This window comes from Mauremys reevesii, unplaced genomic scaffold (genome assembly GCF_016161935.1).
Source record: "Mauremys reevesii isolate NIE-2019 unplaced genomic scaffold, ASM1616193v1 Contig7, whole genome shotgun sequence".
NCBI lineage: Eukaryota > Metazoa > Chordata > Testudines > Geoemydidae > Mauremys > Mauremys reevesii.
In genome coordinates this window covers 1,145,341-1,170,810 of record NW_024100884.1, presented here as the reverse complement: position 1 = coordinate 1,170,810, position 25,470 = coordinate 1,145,341, and the positions used below count along the sequence as shown (strand labels likewise).

Genomic DNA, 25,470 nt, shown 5'->3' with positions numbered 1-25,470 from the left:
TGGCGCCGAAGGTGCCGGCCCCGTGTGCGCAGGGCTGGTGCAACCACTAGGTGAACTAGGGGGTCGCCTAGAGCACCAAGTGGTTGGGGGCACCAAAAAGTGGAGGCACCGGAGAGCCAGAGCGTTGGCTTGCGGGGGCGGAGAGCCCCAGCCATGGAAGAGCCGGCGTGGTGCAGGGGGGCAGCAGCCCTGCAAAGGCAGCGGCACTTCTAGCGGGGAGCAGCCATGCTGCCCCGCTCCTGCCCAGGCTGTGGCCCAGCTCCCTGCCCCCCCCCGGGAGGCTCCTGCAGGCTGCAGCAGATGCATACGGATACGGGTGGCAGCCCCGTGCGCCCCCCCAGCTCCCCGCTTGCCACGCTCGGGCTCTGCTGCTCCCGGGCGTGTGAGCCGCCGCCGCTGCCCCTCCCGGAGCTCCCTCCCTCCCCTGCCTCAGCACTCTGCAGGGGAGGGGCTGTGCGCATGGCAGCCCGGCAGTGTGTTTTGCCTCCACGTGGAGCCAGTGTCTGATCGGCATGGGCATGGTAAGGGGAGTCCCAGGGGACAGTCAGGGAGCAGGGGGAGGGTTGGATGGATTGGGAGTTCTGGGGGTCCTGTCAGGGAGTGGGGAGTGGTTGGATGGGGGCGTGGGTGTCTTGGGGGTCTGTCTGGGGGCGGGGGTGTGGATAAGGATTGGGGCAGTCAGGGGACAGGTAGGGAGTAGGGTCCTGGGGGGCAGTTAGGGTGGGTGGGGTTCAGGAGGGAGGGGCAGTCAGGGGACAAGGAACAGAGAGGCTTAGGTAGGGGGTGGGGTTCTGGGGGGCAGTTAGTGGCAGGGGTCCCAGGAGGGGGGAGTTGGGAGTTCTGAGGGGGCAGTTAGGGGGTGGGAAGTGGGAGGGAGTGGATGGGGCCTAGAGCAGGGCTCTCCCTCTGTCCTCCTTTTTGATTGTTCAAATATGGTAACTCTAGGCAAGGGGGGAACCAGGAGGTGCATCGGGGCCGGCACCCGCATGCATCCGCTGCAGACTGCAGGAGCCCCCCTGGGGGGGGGCACCGGGCCGCAGCCTGGGAAGAAAGGGTCGGGGGCGCGGTTACTCCCCACTAGCAGCGCTGCCGCCTTTGCAGGGATGCTGCCCCCCTGCACCATGGCTGGGGCTCGCCGCCGCTGCAAGCAGGACGCTCTGCTCTCCGGTGCCTCCGGAAGGCGGCTCCTCCCTGCTGAGCTGCTGCAGTGGCCCAAGCCCGGCAAAGTCAGAGAATGGACTCGGGGTGGGGTGGGGTGGGGAGGGGAGGGTTCATGGCGGGGGAGGCTGTGCACCCTCCAGGGGAGTTCAGGGGGCGGGGCGGAGGGAACCTGGTCTGGGAAGCAGCCCCTGGGCAGGCTGGCCCCTGGGGTCTATAAAGGCTCGTTGGGATTTGCCCCTCAATGAACCAATGTGCAAGGGGGGCACAAGGTGGAAGTTTCGCCTAGGGCACAAAATATCCTTGCACTAGCCCTGCGTGTGCGAACCCCTGGAACCGGCCATTGCTGGCAGGGGGAAGGTGGCGCCAATAGCTCAGACAGGGTGGGTCTAAATGTTGAGTTGAGGGGCCTAAAGGCAAAGCCAAGGAGCTTGTGCTGGAGCGGTGCTGGAGGGGGCTCAGTGGAACTAAGTGGTGGAGGTGGCAGGAGAGACGAGCCTGAGGGCTGAGCCCAGCAGCCGGGCTTTGGGTGCAGCTGAGGGGACAAAGCGGCTGGCATCAAGGCCGGGCAGGAGGAGATCACAGCAGTGGAGGTGTGAGATGATGGGGGGAACGAGAGCCTGGGCTGTTGGGACAGACACAAGAGGCTGCATCTATGACGTGTTATACATGCAGGAGCAGGGAGACTGGGGTGAGGTCAGGACATGCAGCCCAGCGAGAGGCTGAGTCAGAGACGATGCCCAGATTTCTGGCCTGAGTGACTGGAGATGTTGTTAGGATGCCCAACACTATATTTAAAAAATACAGGACAGATTTTTTCTGCTATCTTCCCCCCGGCCCGACTTGGGCCTACATCGTGGAGCGGTTCTCCCAGCCAGGGTAGGGAAAATACCCCCCAGCGCCTCCTATAAGAAGCCATCTCGAGCCAGACCCCAGGCCTCCCGCTCTACTTTGCCGCCAGCTCAGGCCTCACACCCCACCTAAGGACCACCATCCATGGCCCAGAGAAGGGGCAGATATCCTGGTACCTAGCTTGGGGCAGCCCAGCATGTGGGATGGGAGGCAGGTAGAGCTCATGGTGTTATCCAAAGAGATGAAGAAACTAGGAAGTGGGGTGGGCTGTGAGGGGGCCGAAAGAGCTTTGACCTGAAGTTGCCCTCTGGACATTGACGAGGAGGAGATGTCAGACAGGCTGAGATGCAGGGCCGCCCAGAGGGGGGGGCAAAGGGGGCAATTTGCCCCGGGCCCTGGGCTCCGCAGGGGCCCCCAAGAGAACAGCGGGGGCTCCCGCCTTCGCCCCTCTCCTGGAGCCTCAGCGCATCAAGCGCCGAGTCTCCGCCGGGGCCCCTGAGCCCCGCCCCCCTCAGAGCCGCGTCGTCAGGGGGCGGGGCTGGGAGCTCTGGGCTGAGCTCTGCTCCCTCCGCTCGGCGGGGAGCTCCCAGCCCCGCCCCCTCCCCACGCGGCTCTGAGCGGGACGGAGCTAAGGCCCCGCCGGCCGCACGCTGCGGCTGTTCCGGCGAGGCGCTGAGACTCCGGGTGAGGAGGGAGCCGGGAGTAAGAGGTTGCGTGCGTGCGTGCGGGCGTGCGGGCGGGCGGGGGTCGCCGCCGAAGCGCAGCCCGGTCTTCGGCGGTAATTCGGCGGCAGGGGGCCCCTTCCGTTCCGGGACCCGCCGCGAAGTGCCAGACCCGCGGCGGGGCCCCGCCGCCGAATTACCGCCGAAGACCGGGCTGCACTTCAGCGGCGGGTCCCGCTTCGGCGGTAATTCGGCGGTGGGGGGCCCCCGCCGCGGGTCTTCGGGGCACTTCGGCGGCGGGTCCAGGAACGGAAGGGCCCCCCGCCGCCGAAGACCCCGGGCCCCCGGAATCTTCTGGGCGGCCCTGCTGAGATGTGGGATGGGAGGCCTGGGAACAGTCTTTAGCAGAGCAGGAGTTTGAGAGTCACTGGCATAGAGGTGGTATCTGATGCCGTGAGTGTCCGCAAGAACCACTAGGGACAAGCACTGAGCTTTGAGGATGTGCTGTGAAAGAGGGGGACAGGAAGAGACCCACCCAACAGAACAGACACAGAGTGATGAGAGGCAGGAGGAGAACTGGGAGAGGAGGGAGCTGTGAAAGGCGAGGGTTTAATGGAGATAGGAGTGGGCAGGCCACCGACAGCAATTCCGGGACCCAGGGCAGAACAGTCATGGGGCCCCCACGCACATACAAGCTTCACCCATGCAGACACGGTCCACTTGACATTTGGGCAGTGCTGCCGGCTGTGCTGTTGTGCGCGCTCTTCCAGCATGGCCAGGGCTGCCACATGCCCATCTGGTAACGTTGTCAATTGTCTAATGGCACAAACCCAAAGACCCTTGGCATGCCCCTGCCCCGCCCCTTCTCTGAGGTCCTGCCCCTTGCTCATGCCATCCACCTCCCGCTGACACTCGCTCTCCCCCCTCACTCACTTTCACCAGGCAGGGGCAGGGGATTGAGGTCTGGGAAGAGGTGTGGGGTGCAGGCTCTGGGAGGGAGTTTGGGTGTGGGATGGGGTTCAGGCTCTGGGCTGGGGCAGGGGGTTGGGGTGCAGGCTCTGGGAGGGAGTTTGGGTGCTGGCTCTGGGCTGGGGCAGGGGGTTGGGGTGCAGGAGGGGGTGCAGGGTGCAGGCTCTGGGAGGGAGTTTGGGTGCAGGGGGCTGGCTCTGGGCTGGGGCAGGGGGTTGGAGCACAGGCTCTGGGAGGGATTTTGGGTGCGGGGTGCTGGCTCTGAGCTGGGGCAGGGGGTTGGGGTTCAGGGGGGTAGGTGGGCAGTGCTTTCCTCAGGCGGCTCCCAAAAGTGACTGGCACACCCCTCTGGCAGTGGCTGCTAGGCATGGGGGCTGGGGGCACTTGGGGGGCCAGCAGCCTCGATGGGGCACTCAGAACTCGGGCAGGGGCTCAGGAAGGGGGCAGGGGGTGGAGGGGTGGTTCACGCACTTCCCTGTCTCTCACCTCAGTTCTGTGTGCTGTGGTGTTGGGTGGCCTCTGAACACATCTACTGGATCAGGCCCCATGGGTGAGCTAGATGCTCCTCCCCACAATTTATGTGTCGCCGGGGGCACAGGTGGGAGATAGGTGCCCAAATGTCTAGAATAAGGCAGCAGCACATTCTTCATGCCCAGAGGCAGAAACTTAGACAGTGTGAGAACTTACACAGTGATTTATGTCCTGAGTGAATTTAGGTGTCTTCAGGGATAGGCGTCAGCCAAGTAGGGGGTTGTGGATCACGGTGCCTAAAACGGGGATTGAGGCTGGAGTTTAGGTGCCTAAGGCTCTTTGTAGATCGGCGCCATAATGCGATTCTGAGATAAAGCTGAGGGAGGTTGTGGAATCTCCATCATGAGAGCAGGTTAGATGAACACCTGCCAGAGATGGTCTAGATGATAATACTTAGTCCTGCCAGGAGTGCAGGAGACTGGCCTAACTGGCCTCTCGAGGTCCCTTCCAGTCCTAAGAGTCTATGATTAGTGTGGGGTTAAGGTGGAGAGGACGTACTTGTAATTTAAGGGGAAAGCACATTACAGGGATCTTGTAATTATCCCCAAACCAAGCGTTATAAACTCAGGAAATACAGAACTAAGGTTAAATTAAAAAGAAATCCAAACATGCCATGGTGTAGAAATGCAGCTAAGGCACCTAAGCAACCTTAACTCTGCCCGTAGTAACTTTATGAGGGGAAAATTAAAAAAACCAAACCCTAGCATGCCTTTAAAAATCAGTTTAATTTAATATAGACCCCACCCCCCACTGCTCTGGATTGACCAGACCTGTACGGTTATTGTGGGGAGTTGCTGCAGCCTGGAGCTGAGGTTGTGGGTGCGTGTGGTCACTGAGGGTGAAATCCTGCCCCCTCCCACATTACATGGGCATGGAAGGGCCAGAACACAGGGGCTTCCCAAGTGAGGGATTCTGTTAAATACTGGACAAGTCTCTGTGGATTTGTCACCCCCCCCCCCCCAAAAAAAAAGCCCTGTGGCAGTTGGTCCCAAAGCCAGGCTTGTGAGGCTCACGCAGTACAGACGTTCCCACTCAGGCTGGGACCTGGGCTCTGACATCCAGTGAGGAGGGAAGGGGGATGTCTCAGAGCAGGAATGGCTACACTGCTAGATTTAGCCCTGCAGCGCGAGCTCCAGTCAGCTGATCCAGACTCTGAGACTTGTGGGCATGGGAGGTTATTTGCACTGTAAACGTACCCACAGTCTCCAGCAATGAGACTGACCGAGCTGGGACAGTGTATTTAGGCCCCTGGGCTCAAGGTGCCATTTCTGTAATTCCCATGGGGTTTATTAGAGCAAATGAATCAGAGCCTCTTTGTGTCAGCATAAGCTGAGCTCACTGCTTGGGCCCTGGTGCTGATATGGAGACCCCCATCACTCATTCAAACAGACTGTAACTCCACCTGCTAAAATTGAGCTCAAGGTGTTAAACTGTGACTACACGGGCAGTAAATGGGATTTTCAATTGAGTTAAGTTGGCTTGACTGAGCTGACTCGACTGACATGACTCCTATTGGTCCCAGACACTGACCTTTCTGTCTCTCCATCTCAGATTGCAGAGCCTCTAGAGGGAGAAAAGAGGAAGAGGTGAAACTTCCCCCTGTCGTGTTTATGGGGATAATGTTAATTTTGTAACTGGCCCAGACACTGACCTTTCTCTTGTTCCTGTTCAGACAGCAGGGTCTCTAGAGAGAGAAAAGGGTGAGAGGTGATGCATCAATTCATAGAGTCCAAGGCCAGAAGGGACCATTGTGATCACCTAGTCTGACCCCTGCATAATGCAAGCCCGAGGGCTTCCCCACAATAATTCCCTACAGCAGATCATTTAGAAAAACATCCAATCTTGATTAAAAACTGCCAGTGCTGGAGAATCCACCATGACCCTTGGCATGGGCGGTGGGTATCATAGGCTAGGAGAGGCTCAGCCTCCCCTGCCACTGCCGTGGCCACCAGACCTCTGTTTGTGGGGTTTTGGGGGGACGTTTTTGATTTATTACACCCCATGCAGGTTCAGGGCAGCTGAGGAGGTGGTATGTGCTATTCAGCTTCCTGGGTTCAATCAGTAATTTCCTTGGACTGGAGATTACTGAGGAACCCAGGAAGCTGAGTAGCACATAGCAGCTCTTCAGCCACCCCAGAACCTGCATGGGGCATAGCAAAAGTGTCTTCCAGACCTGAGAGATGTTTTTCCCCAGGCAGCTTGGGGTCTGGGGAGGGGAGGCACAGCACAGCTGCCACTGACCCAGGGCAGCTACGAGCAGGTGGGAGGGGAGAGCTCGGGACTTCAGCTGGCCTGGGGCTCCTGCAGCTGAGGGGTGCTTGGGGCTCCTCCACGTGTGGGGGAAGGACGGGGCGCTTGGGGCTCTGACTGCGGGGGGGGGGGCCCGGGTGAAAGAGGCAGAGCTGGGGCTAGCTTCCCCAAAAGGGAGGCTCCACCCACTGCCCATGACCTTCGGTAATTTGTTCCAATGATTAATTAATAATTAATAATAGCCGGCAAGATTTCACCCTGTTGCGTTTGTGGGGATAACTCTACTGCCAGGTAATGTGATGGGCCCAGACACTGACCTTTCTCGCTCTCCTTATCCGATCGCAGAGTTTCTAGAGGGAGAAAAGGGCAAGAGGTGAGATTTCACCATCACATTTAAGGCGCAGTTCCTGCTATTAACGTAATTGCGCTGTAACTATGAAAGTGAGGCAGACAGACTGACAAACAGGACACACAGACAGATCTGTCTCAACATCCCTGCAGCCAGCATCCCCACTGCCTGGGCCCTGTCACACTCCTGTCTTATCTGGCTGTTGCGGGTGGTGGAGAGGAGAGGGGAAGGGAGATAAGGTCTCTTTTTTTGTCCAGTTCCTTCCCTGTTCCCCTCTGGTCCATCCCCTGAACAGCCCCAGCTCTTCCCCCCGCCTCCAGCTCCTGACTGTGGGGATGGAGGAGGGAAGTGAGCGATGGGAATGGGGCACTGACCTGGGCTGGGAAAGGGACGGGGTCTGATTGGCTACATTCTAGGCCAACTCCTGACTCTGTGGCACGTGCCTGTCCCCTGGTCCTAGTGATACATGGGAACAGCTCCCCCTAGGGCCTGGGCAGCTGGGGAGTGTCCCAGCTAAGAACAGGGCGGAACGACCTTTCTTTAGCTGGGTGCTCAGGTCAGCAGGAGCCAGGGATGGGGTGTGGATGGGCCCCTACAGGCAGCGCATCTAAAATCAGCTCTTTCCCACTGGGAGCTCGTCCCCTTGGTGCATCAGCCCTGGGGTACCAACGCTGCTGGAAATGGAGGTAGCGTCATGTCTGTCAGTCATTGCTGAGAACAGCCCGAGTGAGACCATTTTGTGCCCAGTGTGAGCAGTGTCTCAGATCAGCTGTGCAAATCCTGAGTGTGTTTGTGTTATTACAGCATCCGAGCCACAGTTCACCAGGGCAGCTAGTGTGGAGAATTCTCTGAAAGGCCCCAGGAACAAGGCAGTGACAGTTAATTGTTCTGATTGTTTAATGCTTCAAAATGAACCCAACAGAGTTCTCTCTCTCTGCATATACACGACTTTTACATACAACTCAAAATGAGTGTACCCCTGTCACCTAAACGTGCACTCAACCCACATAATGTATCTGTTAACTAAAGCCACTAACTAAACCAGTCACACCTGGTGCTGAAGGTGACAGTTCTAAAGGTGCAGCATCCAGTTCCAGCTTTCACAAGTACAAAGCTCCTTTCTGCTTCTCTTAATTACCTGCTTCCGTCTCCACTGGGAAAGCATTGCAACAGACATTTCCCCTTCCCAATTCTTCTGACACTGGTACATTTCTACATCATTTTCACAGCCCTTCAGGTGAGAAAACCCTCTGGGTGGGACTTTCACAGCTGTCTTGGGGGTTTGCACACTCAGTATCCATTAATTTCAACAAAAATTGGGCATTCAGACCCCTTAGGCAGCTATGAAAATTCCAGCATTGCTATAAACATATAGATCACTGAAGGGCAGTTCTGCCTTTTGCGACTGGAGAAAAAGCTACAGTTGAGCACTTATGCTACAATAGAGAGTTCATTGCCCTGTGTACCCTGCTGGCTGACATCCTGAGAGCCCAGGGTTATGAGGTCAAGATCCACGCCCTGATCGTCGGAGCCCTGGGTGCGTGGGACTCCAACAACGAACCGGTGCTCAGAGCGTGCGAAATTGGTCGGCGCTATGCCCGGCTAATGAGGGTCATATACACAGAACACATCACAGGACACCGACAATACCAGAACCAGACCACCGACAAGGGACACTGTCAGGGAAATAACCCATTTCCTTCCCTGACAGACTGTATCTGTCTCTAGAAGACCCTCCAGACACTGACGGACCAAGGGACAAACTCCACCCATGTACCAATCCACTTTACTGCTACTGACTTTGACTCTATACACAATATGGGTGGCGTACCTGAGAACACTTATTCCCTACCCCTTAAAAACTCACAGACCTCAGTCTGGGACAATGGTTGCTATGTACCCTACATATCTCATCAGCTTTGTAACCAAGACTTTTAATTTTTCATACCCAAGTTTAACCCCAGATGTACAGTGCCTTTTCTTTAAACCTGTGTAACATGAATTTGATTCCAAACATTAGTTTAATAAAATATTTGGATCTCAGGCAGAGCAAATCTGAGTGTAGATAAGTGCCAACCTTTCCATTTGCACAGCCACTGCTTTGCCCATCCACAGCTCCTACTCACAAGCACTGACTGGGGGTAAGAATTGGGCCCTAACAAGCCCCTCTTCTACTTTGCGTTCTGTTTTTCTTGCCAGCAGCCAAGTTCCATATATTGGGGCTCCAGGCTCAGCTCACTGAGCCCCACATGGTGTTTCAAACAGAGCCGTGTGGATCCCCAGGGAACAGTTCAAAGTCACATATGCTCTGGATCCCAGAGTGAGATCTGAAACCATTTGGCACATCTTGGTTCAAACCTGATCATACTTTCTTCAGCTCCCTCTTCACTCTCAGCCTGCCTCCCACTGCCTGAAACTCTTCCGAACACTGAATCAAAGCCCCTTAATCCCTGTCTCTTTACTTTTGGTTTGTTTTTTAAATCTCTGTCTGTCTCTCACCATGTTCCCCTCACCCCTTTCATTACATCACCTTTCGCTTTGCGTTGCCTCCAGAAGCAGTAACTGGCCAGGGCCATGAGAACAGCCAGGAGAGGCAGGATCACCCCCAGAGCCACCGTCCAGGGATTGACTCGTGGGAAAAACAGCTCTGCAAGAGAAAGTGCCATTGACTAGGGCGCAAACACGCACAGAATGAAGGCAGGACACTGGGACAGTGGTGACGCTGGGACTAGTTAAAAGACTCTCACAGGGAAATATACAGGGAGATGTGGCTGCTTTGTGCTTTATTATTAAGCCAGTGGAAGCCCAAGCTTTAGCCTGGTTACTGAACATGGTTAATTAATGGGAGGGGGGTGTTGGGGATAGGGAGGGGGTCGGGGGCAGCTCCATTATGCTACACCTATCCCCCACTGGCATAAATTCAGCATTCCCTAGGCTGCTCTAAGTGATCCCAAGGCTGCAGCCAGTGCAGACTGGCCCTCAGAATCAGAGAGTTATGACCAGCTTCCTGATACTTGCAACTCCCCTGTGCTCCCAGGGGCTCAGCTACATGACAGTGTCTGGACCAAAATACACTAATGCAGGATTTTAATAAAAACAAAACTTGAGCCTATAGATTCAGAGTAAAAATTCCTCCAGAGTTCTCTTCCCTGGGCCTTGGAGCAATGGCTGACTAGTGGGTTCTTTGCTAAGTAAATAGTGTGGTGTATTGAAAACTGTGTAAAAGTAACAAGCTGACTCTTGAAATCCTGAGGGGATTCCTGGTCCTGCTTGCAGGCTAAAGGGCTCTTTTGGGAGCGTGCATCTGGGTCCTCTGCAGTCAGTCTGCAAAGAGCCAGCCTAGAGCAGGGTGGGTTTGGTTCTGCCTCTCTGCCTTAAGGAGCAGCCTGTTTTGTCTCTCTCTGTATTTGGCTGTGGCATGTTAGAGTTCTGGATTCTTAGAAATAAAGCAGTGCTACATTGCAGCTTTTGGGAACATTATTTATGTTTTGTTTGTAACTCTCCGTGTGTGTGCTGTGAACACAGCAATCAAGTAATACTGGGTATATCATAGACTAACCAACATTGTAGCACTATGAGACCTCAGATGAATAGTGCTTTACAAATACAACAGTCTTACTATTATAGTGCTGAAATATTCATTCAATAATAACCAAATTATTTGGTAGATAATAATACATAAAATCACAACCTTTTTTCCTAATTTGTTTCTGCCTATTTTAGGCCTCAACTTTTATTACTAGTATTTTCAGATGTAATCTAAGTAGCGACGCACAGGCCATATCCAGAGAGCTCTCTTGTGCTGTTCAGGAAAAATGACTTTATTACCCATATTTTCATAAATACTCAGCACCCAGCAGCTTTCACTGACAACAGAGGAGAATTCCCTTCCCCACCCCCACTGAGAACTGTGATGGTCAAAGCACCCAAAGACATTAGATACAAACATAAATACTCCTGCTGGAAGGTTGCTGCATAACACAACTTTATGTCTTAGAATCCAGAACCTTAAGACACACGAACCCAAAACAGAGCAGGGTGGCTGCTCCCTAAGGCAGCGGGCACAACTCACCCCATCTTGCTTTATGGTGGCTCGTCTATAGGCACAGGGAGTGCATGGCAGGCTGGGGTGTAAATCCACCTCGCACTAGCCTGCTGTGCCCTAACTGGCTGTGTGCACCCTGCTGCACTGCACTAAAAGTTCCCTGGTGCACTTTGACCTGTTCCTGTTTCAAAGTGGGGCAGATCAAAGCGCACTATGGAATCGTTAGTGCATGTGGTGGGGTCCACAAGGACAGTTAGTGTGTGGCAGGCTAGTGTGAGACAGATTTACACCCCAGCTTGCCACGAACTAACTTTTCCTGTAACTTTTGCTATAGAGCAAGAACAAGGGAGTGTTCCCTCCCCCACCCCTACTGAGAAGAAGGATGATTGCTGGGTACTGAGCTGTTATGAAAATCTGGCCAATGTTGTCCCAGCCTGCAAGGTGCTAACCACCCTCAGCTCCTACTGGAGTTGAAGGGTACGTCTACACCAGGGATCTCAAACTCAAATCACCACAAGGGCCACATGAGGACTGATAAATTGGCCTGAGGGCCGCATCACTGAAACCTTTTCATACAATGATACAAAAGTATAGTAAAAAATGAAGAGTAATATAGTATGCTATTAAAAGTCAATGTATTAACTTTAAAACTGTAATGCAAAAAGTCAGTGCTAATTTTGACAGTCATTTCATTTTTGGCCACTTAGATGGCAGCGTTAATTTGTTAATTGTATGACTTAAAAATTTTTCTGTCAGCCTGTGATGGGCATCCATCCCACACAAGCCCTGGGTGGGCAAATGTGGGCCAGAAAGGGCCAATTAACCTTATATGTTGCATCTGGAGGGAAGCCAGGGATTGATAACAACTAATGGAAGATGAAACCCAGCAGGGGAAAGACCTGGGCTAGGATGATTAAGCCAGCAAGTGACAGCAGGAAGGAGGCTGCAGGGTGGAGATCTGCAACCACTTCCTAGAGGGAAAGGGAGTTGGATAGAGACAAGGAGGTGGTTAGGGGAGAGTAAACCCTTTGTTTCTGTCCTGGATTAGGGATTCTTACAAGAGGCCTAAAAGGGTGGGGTACCCACCAGGAGGGGCTCCTGCGGTGAGTGGAACCCTTCACACAGGTCTGCAAATGTACCTTGTAATTTCAGTACAGCAGTGTTCCTTCTTGCTTACACTTCTTCACCAATACTATATTCTGCATTGGGAATTTAGGGTCTTGTCTAACTCCCATTGAAATCAATGGAAAGAATGTCATTGACTTAAAGGGGGGTTGGATTAGACTCATAGTCAAAAGTTCTGTTGATGATGCATAAACCAGAATAGCATACAGCTCATACTCCCCCTCCCTGCCCCTATTCCAACTCCTTCCCCAAATCCCTGCCCCAGTCCTGCCTCTTCTCTGCCTCCTCCCCTGAGCATGCCATGACCTCACTCCTCCCCCTCCCTCCTGGAAAGTAGTAAGCGCTGCCAAACAGCTGTTTGGTGGCAGGAAGCACTGGGAGATAGGTGGAGGAGCAGGGCCGTGGTGTGCTGCGGGGGGGAGAGTGCGGGGGGGAGTTGGCACCTATGGCAGGCCTCAGGAAATAGCTCCGCAAGCTGCATGCGGCCTGCGGGCCACGTGTTTGAGACCCCTGGTCTACACTGCAATTAGACACCTGCAGCTGGCCCATGCTAAATGATTCAGGCTCAAGGGGCTCGGGCTAAGGGGCTGTTTAATTGCAGTGTAGGTATTTGGGCTGAGGCTAAAGCCTGAGCTCTGGGACTCCCCCAGCTTAGAGGGTCCTAGAGCCCAGTCTCCAGCCCAAGCCCAAATGTCTACACTGCAGTTTAACAGTCCCTTAGCCCAAGCCCCTTAGCCTGAGCCAGCTGGCATAGGGCACTAGCAGGTGTCTAACTGCAGTGTAGACATCTCCAAAGAGAACTGAGGTTGCTCAGGACTTTCCAAGATGTGCTCAGCACCTTGAAGTTTCAGGCCAATAAATAGGAGACACAATGATAAATATTCTCCGCCCATGTCTGCAACATCTCGGTCTATCCATGTGCGGCATGGACGGGCACTGACCTGCTAGGGAAATCGCTGTCTTTCTCTCCTGGTTGAGTAGGGGATTCCTGACATAGCAGGAAACTTTCTGGTTGGACTCTTCTGTTATAACAATGGCAATCTCTGCTTGAAACAGGCCATTGGCCTTTTGGTCAATGTTTTCAGAGGCTGATGGTAAGATCTGCCCCAGGAGATCTCTCCACTGAGCCTCGGGCTGTGTGTACCATCCAGATGATCGACACACAACCCGGATCCCTCCGTCCTGATGTCCCTCCACAGAGATGACAGGATCAGAGCCCAAACCTACAGAAGAAATAAATGAACAGTGCCCAGTAAAGAGCCAAAAGTTTTATTACACTGTTATCAAAAGCTGTTTCCTATTAAACTAATAATTGACTGAGAGCTCATAAGTGTGGATGGTGAGTTGATCTGGCCAGATTCATATTTGATATACAGTAAAATAAATGTTAATGTCAGGGCTTTTCTATGCACAAACTTGCTCCAGTTTAGTTAAACTGGTTTAGTTAATCCAGGGCAAATCCCCTGTGTGGACACTCAAATCAAGAAGAAATTGATTCAAGCTAAAGCAATATAAGCCATTTCCAAACCCATTTAAGGGTCTACATAGATGTTTGTACTAGTTCATTGAAAGCAGTGCACATGTATATGTAGACAAGTCTTAAAATAATTCACAAATAAAAAACCTTGTAATAGGGGAGTTTGGGTTGTGTTGGCAGGGCCTTGTACCTTTCCAAAATATATAATGGAGATATACCTATCTCATAGAATTAGAAGGGACCTTGAAAACAGCCCCCTGCCTTCACTAGCAGGACCAAATACTGATTTTTGCCCCAAATCCCTAAGCAGCCCCCTTAAGGATTGAACTTACAACCCTGGGTTTAGCAGGCTAATGGTCAAACCACTGACCTATCCCTCCCCCTTAAATGCAGAAGTGGATAGCAGAAAACTGGTACCTCCGAAAGCCAGGAAATAGAAACACAAACACTAGATAGAAGGAAATGACAGGTTGTCACGCCTCCCACACCAGATCACACTTGGGTTTTTTTAGTACTGACAAGCTAAACTGAAATAAAATTCTCTTAATCTGAAGCAAGAATCTTGTACCTCAACCAGGTGTGAATTCAAAGAGATTTCACTATTGTTGTGTCAGTGTGTATGCAGAGAGGCCCTCAGGGAGTTGGGAAATTTCACACAGACCAGCCTAGAGAGGGAAACAACCTCCCAGGAGAGACAGAGAAGGGATGGGTGTCAGGTGTCTGGAGCCTTCCCCATGGGATTCTTGCCCAGAAGAGCACAGGCTACTGTGTCCCCTCCCAACATGGGCTTGACTCACAAGGTTTTGGTCTGACAGACTCATGGGAAATGCCCAAGAGCCACAGACAAAAACTGAGGTTAAAGGGCCTATGGTGGAAATTATATGTAACCCCCCATCCCATGCTTCAGCATCTGTTCCTTTTTAAACAGTTCACTGATTCCAGCTAATCAGGGATTAGGGTCTGGGGACTTTTTCCTGCAGCCACATTAGGAGAGCAGCAGCCATGAGCCAAGAAGCAGAATGTCCCATCCTCACATTCCATCTAAATTACATTAAAACAATGTAATATTGGGCTGTTAAGAAGAGGATCCTGTCCTAATAGTATCCACCATCATCAGATAAGCCAGGAATCTCTTAAGATGTTTAACGAAAACTTTGCCTGATGGCCTCCTGTCTGGGAAGGAATCACTTATCAACAGTTGTGGGTGTGAAACCTCTACTTCATTATTGTTTTACCTTTATTGTCCCTGCTTCTCTATTGTTTATCTGTCTGGTTCTTTGATTGTTTCTGTCTGTTGTGTAACTAATTTTGCAAGACTTAAATCAACTAAGGTGATGGAATATGATTGGTTAAAGAATTGTTTCACGGTATGTTAGGACTGATCAAAGAATATTTTGTAATATTTTAGTAAAATGATTGGTTAAGCTAAGCATGACTCAAGCTTCACTATATAACCTGGGATCCAAGGAGACCAGCAGAAGGAACAGAAGAAGAATAAGAAGAAAAGACCTGGAAGGAGAAGAACTCACCTGGAAGATCGGTGAGCATAGCACTGTATACTTAGCATGTATATTCTGCTTGATAATTGTTAATAAATAGAGGATAAGGATATTATTGTGTAAGGGTCTTTCACTGGTAAAAGACCCTGCAAATCTGCAGAAGAGTCCCCCTGAGCTGCAGGAATTGGGTAAGGGTGGGGTGTCCTAGAGTGTGTGGATAGCATGGATGAACAAAGGAAAAAGTTAACGAACTCTTGCAGTATGCTCAGTAGGGCATCTCCAAGAGTGGGAGACAATTCCATTCCCAATATAAGGAAAAAAGTCTTCAGTTAAACCCAGAGGGGAGGTGAAGATCTCTGCCCTGAGCGCTGATACTCACAGGCCTGCTTTAACTTATTGCATCAAGAAGATAATCACAAAGAGACGGATACCAGCTTTTTGGATGAACTGGGTGCTTGCTGCTGGTTCAACTCAGAGCAATGTGGTGGCATTAATGCCAAATCAGCAGTGTATGTTTAAATGTGGCCTGTGAACTATTTGGTACTGAAGAAATCTGTATGTTTGAGGCTAATTTTGTTGGTGCTGTTTGTAAAGTATTTGCTGTGTGGATGTCATGATAAGATTGTGTCTAGATTTATGAGGAGTCTCAGTTAACCCTGTTCCCTGGAGTGGAAGGAGTTACCCTGCTGCGCTCCAGTTCGTGCCTGTTCTTGGCCTCAGCCGCTCTGCAGAGCAGACTCCATCTCGGCCACAAGGGGTCTATAGTTACATATTAATGCCCACAAACTACTTGCCGATGCAGAAGTAAGGCTGCCCAGCAGGGCTTTGTGCATTTCCAAAATGCAGAGAGCAGCTAAACTTAAACTTCTGAAACCCAAGAGATACAAAGTAACAGCACACAGCACCCCAGCCCTGCAACCTTAACTCTGCCTCCTGAGGCTGGCAATAAGCTCTGGGAACGGTTCAGTGAGGGTGGTTCCATAATACACAGGCATGACAGAGACCGTGTTTGGAGTCGTTGTAGTGACAGGGGGAGGGATTAATTCAAGCAGGCTGGCAGAGCTGTCACTGCGATGTGAGGAGAGGTGCATATACCTTGAGGGGTCATTACATGTGTCATTTCAGTGCTGAGGTCTGTAGGCTGTGTCAGTAGAATTGCACAGAGGTGTCTTCTTGCCATGGGGACTGTCAGCTGTCTGGTGTTCACTGCATCTGACCTAAATCTCATGTCCTTGTTACAGACCTAGCTACACATGTGCTCTTCCTGGTCTCTCTGGCAGCATTTTCAGGTATCAGGCCTCCTGCCTTTCCCTGTCCTGGGGGGCGGGGGGAGGGAATTCCTCAATTCTCCCATTCTTATACCAGGCTCTGGGCTATAGGACTCTGTGTAGCAACCACTGTTACCCTGTGGGTGCCAGACACAAGCCAAGATCAATCCCAGCTGGTGACATCAGCATGGGGAGGATCAGCCATTGTCTGGCCCCAGGTGTGCACAAAAAATTTGTAATAACCACAACATGTCAATATCACCTAACTTGTTAGGGGTGTTTGTGTATATCATTAATTCCTTGCTCTAATGACCTCAAATTTAGCCCACTAATCCTGTCCCAGACTCCAATGTGTCAGAGCAAATTTCAAGACAATCTGAGTATGTGTGTGGATTTTAGAGCCCTTAGACAAAACAGCTGTTAAACAGTGAACTAGAATAAACCTTAACCAGTGCAGAGCTACTGCCCCACTATAATGAGACACATCAGGTGGCATCTCACAATGACCCCTCTGACTCCACCCTTTTGAATATGTCAAAGTATCACAACAAGTTACTGACCTGCCACCTGTAGTTCCAATAAAGCGTCTTTATAAAAGACACTGGACTGAAAAAAACACTTGTACTGCCCATTGTCAGAGGGTTGGATATCGCGTATTCTCAGCAAAACTCTCCCATTGGTGATGTCATCTCTCAAGAGCTCAGTCCTCCCACTATATTCTGGCATCTGCTGTCCATACTGATGCTCCCCATCACGGTACAGGTGCACGACTTCAGAGTCCTGGGATCGTAGCCATCCCACCTCCATGTTCTCAGCGCTCATACTGGGGGAGAGATGGCAGGACAGGATGGCCACCCCACCTAGGGAGGCAGTGACTGCATGGTCAGGTCCAGTCACTGTGAACTGTGCTGTGAAATGAGTCAGAGGAAAAAGAAAATTAAAGTGGAGAGAAACCGAGACACACAGGAATGTGAGTGCAGCAGGATGAGTATTGCCAAGTCAGGTCCCCGCCCCCTCAAATGATGAGCTTAAAAATAAAGAGATTTAAAAAAAAAATCATAAAATTGGGGTTGTTCTTTGCCTTCTGATTTCTGAACCTTTAAAGTAGCCTTGGGTCACATTTCCAAGCATTTATCTGTAACCACAAGGGACAGAAACTTCCTTTATAACAAAATGAAAGTTGAGATTCTCACCTAATCACAGGCCTCCAGGAGCTGTGGCTTTAAGAAACACATCAAATGTCATGAGACTTGTGATAAAATTCTGCAAGCTGGTAACATTGGATGGGGATGTCTACAGCGGGAGCTGGAGATGTAATTTCCAGAGTGCGGAGACATGCACCCACTAGCTTTGATTGAGGTAGCATGAGAAAGTGTAGCCATGGTGATGTGAGCGGGTGGATGGGCTAGCTCTCCAGGTATGATCCTGCCCAGGGCCCTAGGTACATATTCAGGGAGGCTGCTCGTGCCACTGTGGCGACTCTGCCATTTATAGCACGACAGCTTGATCAGAGCTAGTGCAGGTATTTCTACCCCATCTGGAGACAGCAAGGAACAACATCTTACGTATTAAAGGCTTCGACAGTGCTAACTAATGACTTCATGGCAAGGGAAGGGGAGGAAGAGCTGGAATGGTGGAGGGGGAAGGGGGGGCTACATGTTGTGACGGATGGTGGGGCAGAGGATGGAGAAGGAGTCAGGCTCAGCTGTTTTCTCTCACACTTACAGTCACTGTAAGCACCAGGGAACTGTCGAGATGTTGGGACATGGGCTGTGTCTCAGATTTCTCGCACCAGCTCTGTTAGCAACTACACACTGTAAAACCTTCAAACCACAAGGAGTTCCTCCGAGGAGTGCGGAGGAACGACATAGCAACCATGTGGCCTAGTGGAGAGACCACTGGCCCACTGGGTGATCTTGGACAAGTCTCCTCACTGCTCTGTGCCTCAGTTTACCCATTTTTAAAATGGGTATAATGAATAAAGTTCCTAGAACTCTACTGATGAAAAGCACTATATAAAGGTTAAGGCTTTGTGTTATTATCTAGCCACAGTCATGTATCAACTGCAAATCTAAGTGAGGACTACAACTGCCTAAATGATCATTAATGTCTACTACAAGGAGTCCTCTTTCTGTTCAAGGAACTAGAAAAGACACTGACAAAAATCTTTGCTAATGCAGAGTTAAGGTTCCCAGAGGTATCTCAGGTCCTTCCAGAAAACAGTTCAGCAAAACTCAGGCCTCTGAACACCAGCAAATGCAAAGTTAAAGTACAGGCCAAAGCAACTTTAACTCTGCCCTCTCTGAGAGATGATCCAATATACCAGGGATCAGCAACCTTTGGCACACGGCTCGCCAGGGTAAGCACCCTGGCAGGCTGGGCTAGTTTGTTTATCTGCCGCATCCGCAGGTTTGGCTGATTGCTGCTCCCACTGGCCTCAGTTTGCCGCTCCAGGCCAATGGGGGCAGCAGGAAGCAACGGCCAGCACATCCCTCGGCCTGCGCCGCTTCCCACACCCCCATTGGCCTGGAGCGGTGAAGCACGGCCAGTGGGAGCCGCGATCGGCCGAACCTGCGGACGCGGCAGATAAACAAAGCAGCCCAGCCTGCCAGGGGGCTTACCCTGGCGAACTGCATGCCAAAGATTGCCGATCCCTGCAACACACCCACTGCACACAGACCCGCACTCTGCCTGTGCAGATAGTGCACATCACTCAGGGATCAGGGCATATGACAACTGTAGCACAGAGTCAAACGCCTTCTCCTTGCTAAGGGAAAACTTGTTTTTAGGGGAGCTGCTCTGAACAGGAGCTACCGACCCTGTTCTACACTGAGCTACTGCCCAGAAACAGCCCCCACACTTTAACAGCCCCTTCACCCTCACCCCCTTTAACAGCCCGTCACCCCCTTTAACAGCCCCTTCATCCTCACTCCCAGGATTCCATCTAAGAACATAAGAAAGGCCGTCCCGAGTCAGACCAAAGGTCCATCTAGCCCAGTATCTGTCTACCGACAGTGGCCAATGCCAGGTGCCCCTGAGGGAGTGAACCTAACAGGCAATGATCAAGTGATCTCTCTCCTGCCATCCATCTCCACCCTCTGACAAACAGAGGCTAGGGACACCATTCTTACCCATCCTGGCTAATAGCCATTTATGGACTTAGCCACCATGAATTTATCCAGTTCTCTTTTAAACGCTGTTATAGTCCTAGCCTTCGCAACCTCCTCAGGCAAGGAGTTCCACAAGTTGACCATGCGCTGCGTGAAGAAGAACTTCCTTTTATTTGTTTTAAACCTGCTGCCTATTAATTTCATTTGGTGACCCCTAGTTCTTGTATTATGGGAATAAGTAAATAACTTTTCCTTATCCACTTTCTCAACATCGCTCATGATTTTATATACCTCTATACTGGCACTATATGTTCACTTACCCATCACTGAACACACAGACCCAGCTACAATGACGGGGAAACAGACCCCTGAGCCCTACTACTGACACAACTACACAGCTCAGTGCTGAAATGGGGGATACTAGATCCTTCAAGGTAGACATGCACCTCTCTCCTTTCCTCACATGCCTGGGGGAGCTCTGACCCAGATCACCTCACATCACAGCAACAGCTCCACCAAGCTGCTCCAGCTAATGTCTCCACCATTCAGTCCAGCTACACCTAACACAGTGACTGCAGCCGGATGCATGCAGGTAATTCCCAGTGGCTAGTGCAAGCTCTGGGGAGGAGGCAAAGTAAAGGTTGTGTTGGCGTGTGCTTTAACGCCCTATGTCCTGGTTTTCAGCAGTTTGAGTTTGCTGAATTCAATGCTCTCGAAGGGCAGGTGAACCCCCCGGTAACCATGGCTCTGTGTCAATGAAAGTTATTGTCAGTGAATGTGCCAGGTGGCAGGAGGAGATGGGGTGGGAGGGGGACACTCTCACACTAGCAGGAAGGGGCAGAGCGGAGGCTGGTGCTAGTTTAAAGCAGGGACCATAAGGGAAGTGGAAACACCAAATCCAGGGAGAAATCCAGGCCCCACTGAAGTCAATGGGAGTTTTCACCCAGGGGTTTGGCTGGCAGGAATCCACCAGACAGAGTTAGGAGGAGGGATATTCTGGGTGTGCCCTGAGCTGTGGGGGTGTCCAGTGGGGGTGACCCTGGAAGGGGTGACATGGTCCCTTCTCTCTGTATGTGTGAGGAGCTGCAGGGCAGCAGAGCTCTGTGTGAGAACAGGCAGCAAACCCAGCGAGGAGGCCGGAGCTCCTACCTGACACCAGCCTGTGAACCTGTAGAGTGAGGCAGAAAGCGACGTAGCCGGGCAGAGCAGAGCTCACCATGGAGCCCCGGGAGAACGAGAGAACCTTCCCCATCATCGTAGCTGGGTCTGGGCACAGAAGAAACAAACAAAATCAGACGTGCAGTGACTGGCAGGGTTGTGCAGTGCCTGGAGTTGGGAAGGGATTCTCCCTATAGCCCTAGTTTGCACTAGCTCTAAGCAGGGTCAAACATCATTGAGGTTAAAATGCCAGCAGTAGCTGGCAGCCCGTCTGCACTAGCGCTTGCTCCCTGGAGCTGCACCTGTGCTAAGGTTAATGGTTATTCCAGAATAAATCCATATGTGGACACACTCATTTCGGAGCAAGAATGCCCTGTTTCTGTGTTAGCCCACTTCTGCAGTGCATTGGGTAAACAGGAACAGTGCAATTGTCTTCTGGAATAACAGTGTTGTATAAATTTAGCTGTAATATAGGATGTGTCTACACTTTCTGTTGACCCAGACTCTGAGACTTACTGCTGCAAGTCTTTTATTGCTGTGTGGACGTACCCATAGGGGCCCAAAGAGTCAAAGGTGTTAACATGACCCAGTCACTGTTCAACATTAAACAGTTAAAATGGGCTTGGATTTAGTATACAGAGACCTCAGCCTGCTTAGCACCATGGCAAATGCACTATAACAAATGTTTTCAATCTTTTATTAAAGATATAGAAAAAGAAAGAAAAACAGTTAAAGCATTTGAAATACAAAATATTAAATTAGACTTTCATTTAACAACATCCCTGGTTTCCTTTCCCTTTAGCTGGAGAGAGTTTTTAAAAGGAAAAAGCCTCTTATCTGACAGTCTCTTAGATGGTAATAAATTATGGGAATAAAGATGGAGACCTGAAGAACAGCTCCGTGTGTCTCAAAGCTTGTCTCTCTCGCCAACAGAAGTTGATCCAATAAAAGACGCTACCTCACCCCAACTGTTTCTAATATCTTGGGACTGACATAGCTACAACTACATGGCATACATGTTACTAACTGCTTTGTGAGGAAAAGAGAAGAAGTTACTGACATGGGCTGACTCTGTTGTTGTTGCTGTTGTTGATAACGTCCAGTCATATTTGCTAAGAAGACAAAACAAGACAAACACACACAAAAGGGGAGAGACAAAACCAGCAAAGAGAGAAAATACAGCTTCTGTCTCTGGCGCGGACTCTCACTTGCAGTATCACTGCTGGAGAAACACAAGACCAGCACATGGTGGGACCTGGGCGCTGAGATCTGGCAACTTCTTCCCAGAAGCTGGCTGTTTAGGGCTTTGCTTTAACAGGCACACAGGAGTGTTGCAAAATATGCTGTCTTGGCCGACTAAGTCAGACTCGTATTAGACAGAAGGAAAAAGGAGAGAGATAAAAAATTAAAAATGAGGTAGGGAAGTAAAAGGTCATTTGGAGGCAGTGGGAGAGGGAGAAAGATACGTTCAGAATCTCACATCCCAGATGGTCTTTGGGATTCAGCTGGAGCCCGTGGAGGTGGTGATGCCATCAGGGTCCCTCTCTCTGGCCTGGTCTCAGGATTGAGGTGAGAAAGGCTGGGATCCTAGGAGATGCTGGGGGAGGCAGGTATCATGGTGAAGCTCAGGCCAGTGGCCAATTTTTCTCCCCCAGAATCTTTCTTTACACACTCTGTCACGGGGTGCTCCACTCCCCCCTTGTCTGGCACCTCCTGCTGGTCACCCTGGGGATTAGCTCTTCCGATAGGTCACTTTTCCAGCTTCTGGGGTACAGTCCTCCAATGTCTCTGTCAGTCCTACAGTGACCCAGGCAGTCTTTCCAGTTCATTGCACCAATGATATCTGTAACAGTCTCAACCCCCGTGTTTACCTGTTTCATAGGACTATGATAAATCTTGTACTACATATGCCTCATGAGGTATCATTTGAAAACTCATAATTTGCTGATTATTATTGTCCTGGTAAAATATGCATAGCAACATTGTAAGTAAAGTTATAAGATTCTACCGTATGATGTTAGTAAGACAAATTCTAAATCTAGAGAGAGGTCACAAACTGGTTGTCCAATAACAAAAGGCAAGCCAATGCCTCAGTCAGGTATCAGCAAAATCAAATGGAGAGAACTTGGAGCATTTGCTCTCCTTTCCTATACAATTTTTTTTCTCTCTCCCTTCCTCTCTACCCACAGCATCAACAACACCCGACAATCAAAGGAAGCAGCACTGGACGGGGGGGGGGGGGCGGGGGGAGGAATTCTGACTGATAGGAATTCAGCTAGTAAGACTGCTGGAATATGTGGTAAGAGAGACTTTTGCTTTGACTTCACTTAGATTGTTAAATTATGTGTTAGTTGCATTTTACTTTTATTTTCTTGTAACCATTTCTTACTTTTATGCCTTGTTACTTGTAACCACTCCATGCACCAATTTGACTGAATCTGGCCCAAGGATTCTCCCTCTTCAGCTGTCGCTGCCTTGTTCTGTTATCTCAGTGCAGTGACATGGATATTAAAAACACAATGATGGACAAAAGCTCTCACACACACCTGGCAGCATTGCCAAGGATCCACAGATTCACAGGGTCTGGTCTATACCCAGCCTGTAACCAGTCTCCTGGCAGTGACCCCTTCAGTGTGCCAGGCCCCAAGGACCCACACAGTTCTACTGGGGCAGTCCCATGGCCTCCAAGGCTCCAAGACTGGAGCATCAGGCAGCAGCAATCCCTGTGTCTCTATGTGGCTCGCTGCAGTGAATCCAGTCCAGCCAGACTCCTGCAGGAAGTTTGTACTGGGCCCCTTCAGGGCTCAGAGGTCTCAGTGTGTATTTATAGTGACACAGGCAGCCTTTGCAAAACAAGAGAACCATTTATTGGTCATCAGGTATGCAGAATCCGAAAGTCTTTGGGTTAGAATGAGAGAGGGAGGCATAGGATATGGTTCCTCTGCGTGGAAGCCAGGCTGTCACCAGGACCACCCTCACCTGCCCTGTCTTCTTTGTCTCTCCATTCCAGCAGCGCTCTGTGTCTGCGTACCCTGCTCTTCTTAACCTAACCCTGACACCTCTCCTCTTTGCTCTCCAGACACAGCCATGTTGTGCTCCCATGTTCAGCTGTCCCTGCAGCTCGGTGTTGTGGTTTCCATTGTCTCTGTAGGGTCGGCCATTCCAGTGTGTTGATTCCAGCCCAGAAAATCTAAGTAGCTCTATGTCTGAGATACCTGCCTTCATCTCCCATGTCCCAGGGAGAAAATCAATTCTTTCCCCCAATGGATAGTGCTGCCAAGGTGATAGGTACACAGTCTTACAGATAGTTCATAAAAATATTACATAAAGTTCCCAGTTTGTTACATCTCTTTCCCCTTTGAGATCAAACAGAATGAGCTCTTTTCAACCAGTGACTTGGGAATGTTCGTATCTCCTGCTACCTTGGGACTCAGATGCCTTCCAAGTTCAGGTAAAACCACAGATGTTTTCCATAGATGCCATAACCAATTTCCCATCCACTTGGTAGCTTTTCTACCAGGCAATTTCAAGATTCTTAGAGCACAGACTTTTATTACTCAGACTGTTTTCATAACACAGTTCAGAGCAGTTTCACACCCTCCCTTGGGTCTTATCTTTTGGATGACACTAGCAGGATGCACATGGGGAGATTCCATGTGCCTCTTTGTTCTCCTGCCACCCCAACACCTTGAGGGTTGAAACTGAGATGGGAACCTGCCACTATCCCCTCCCACTCATCTTCCAGGGAGTGAGGAGGGCTGTGATCCCTCCTTCCTCCATATGTCAGCTGACTTGGCCACAGCCTTGGGGTGTCTTTACCCCTTGGTTGGTGTAGGGAGTGAGCCTTTGAGTATTTGGGAGAATCAGCATAGAGAAAATGCTCAGAGGCAGAAAAATAAGCACCTGTAAACTGTTACTGCAAAAATTTAGGCACCAAGTGATTGTAGGCACTGCAGGGTTTGGCTGCAGATGAACAAGGTTTTGTGAATCCCAGTGTGTCCTGATTCTGGGATTTTTTTCTAGGTACCTAAAGTGACAGACACCTAAGTCCTCTTATGAATCCATCCAGCGGTAAGGAAGAGGAGCCTCACACTGCCAATAACATCACGTAAGGAAGCGATTCACTAACTACAGCTCCCATCAGGCAGCAAAACAACACAAGCAAACGAGCTCTATTGCAAAGACCCAGGCTCCGCTAAAGCCCCATGAACCAGCAAAGGGAAAAACCTTCTCTTCATCTTCAGGCTAGAAGATCTGTGGGGCAGAGACTCCACCTCATTGTGGGATTGGAATGGACTAAGCACACTGTGGTGTTACCAAAACCAAACACTTACTGATCATGCCAAGGCTAAAATTCCCCACTCTGGCACTTCAAGTGCAGAGGGTGGGGTCCCGCATGAAAGATCCCCTAAACTTATATTTTACCAGCTTAGGTTAAAACTCCTCCAAGGTAGAGAGTCCTCTGCCTTGGACAGGCATCGCTGCCACCACCAAGTGATTTACACAAAATACTCAGGGAAGGGTCACTTGGAATCCCTATTGCCCCAAAATATTCCCCTAAGCCCTTCACCCCCTTTCCTGGGGAGGCTTGAGAATAAAATACCAACCAGTTGTCTTATCAAGGTGAGCACAGACAAACCCTTTGTTTTAAGGACTTTGGAAACAAAGGATTCTTAAAAAAAGTAAATTTTATTATAAGAACAAAATAAAGAACCACATCTGAAAACATCATAATGGTAATAGATTTTACAGAGTGCTAGAATTTAATACACACAGAATTCCTCTCCGGGTTCAGCTTTGGTTACCAAAAGAAAAAGATGAAAAAATCCTATGAAAGCACAGAGAAAAGCCCAACAAACAGTCTAATCGCATCTATCTAAACCTTTTTTTTACCCCACTCATATTTCTGTGGTTTTAGATGGATTATTCCAGGTATGGTTTTAGGAGATTTTGTACCTGATGACTTCCTCTCAGTTCTGAGAGAGAAGACTCAGACCAAAACCAAAGACTGCTGAGA

The 25,470-nt window shown here is 50.5% G+C and overlaps 1 protein-coding gene across 1 annotated transcript in view; it reads right to left on the bottom strand.

The window, feature by feature from the left end:
* Positions 1-20,551, bottom strand: part of LOC120394616 (butyrophilin subfamily 1 member A1-like) — a 42,655-nt gene extending 22,104 nt beyond the window's left edge. The window contains exons 1-7 of the mRNA XM_039518857.1: positions 20,445-20,551; positions 16,746-17,093; positions 12,883-13,164; positions 9,302-9,418; positions 6,740-6,772; positions 5,824-5,856; positions 5,703-5,735 (exon numbers count right to left, since the gene is read on the bottom strand). Coding sequence (XP_039374791.1) covers positions 5,703-5,735; positions 5,824-5,856; positions 6,740-6,772; positions 9,302-9,418; positions 12,883-13,164; positions 16,746-17,093; positions 20,445-20,550 — 952 coding nt within the window. The 5' untranslated portion in view covers position 20,551. The remainder of the gene's footprint in view (positions 1-5,702; positions 5,736-5,823; positions 5,857-6,739; positions 6,773-9,301; positions 9,419-12,882; positions 13,165-16,745; positions 17,094-20,444) is intronic.
* Positions 20,552-25,470: the final 4,919 nt, after the last annotated feature.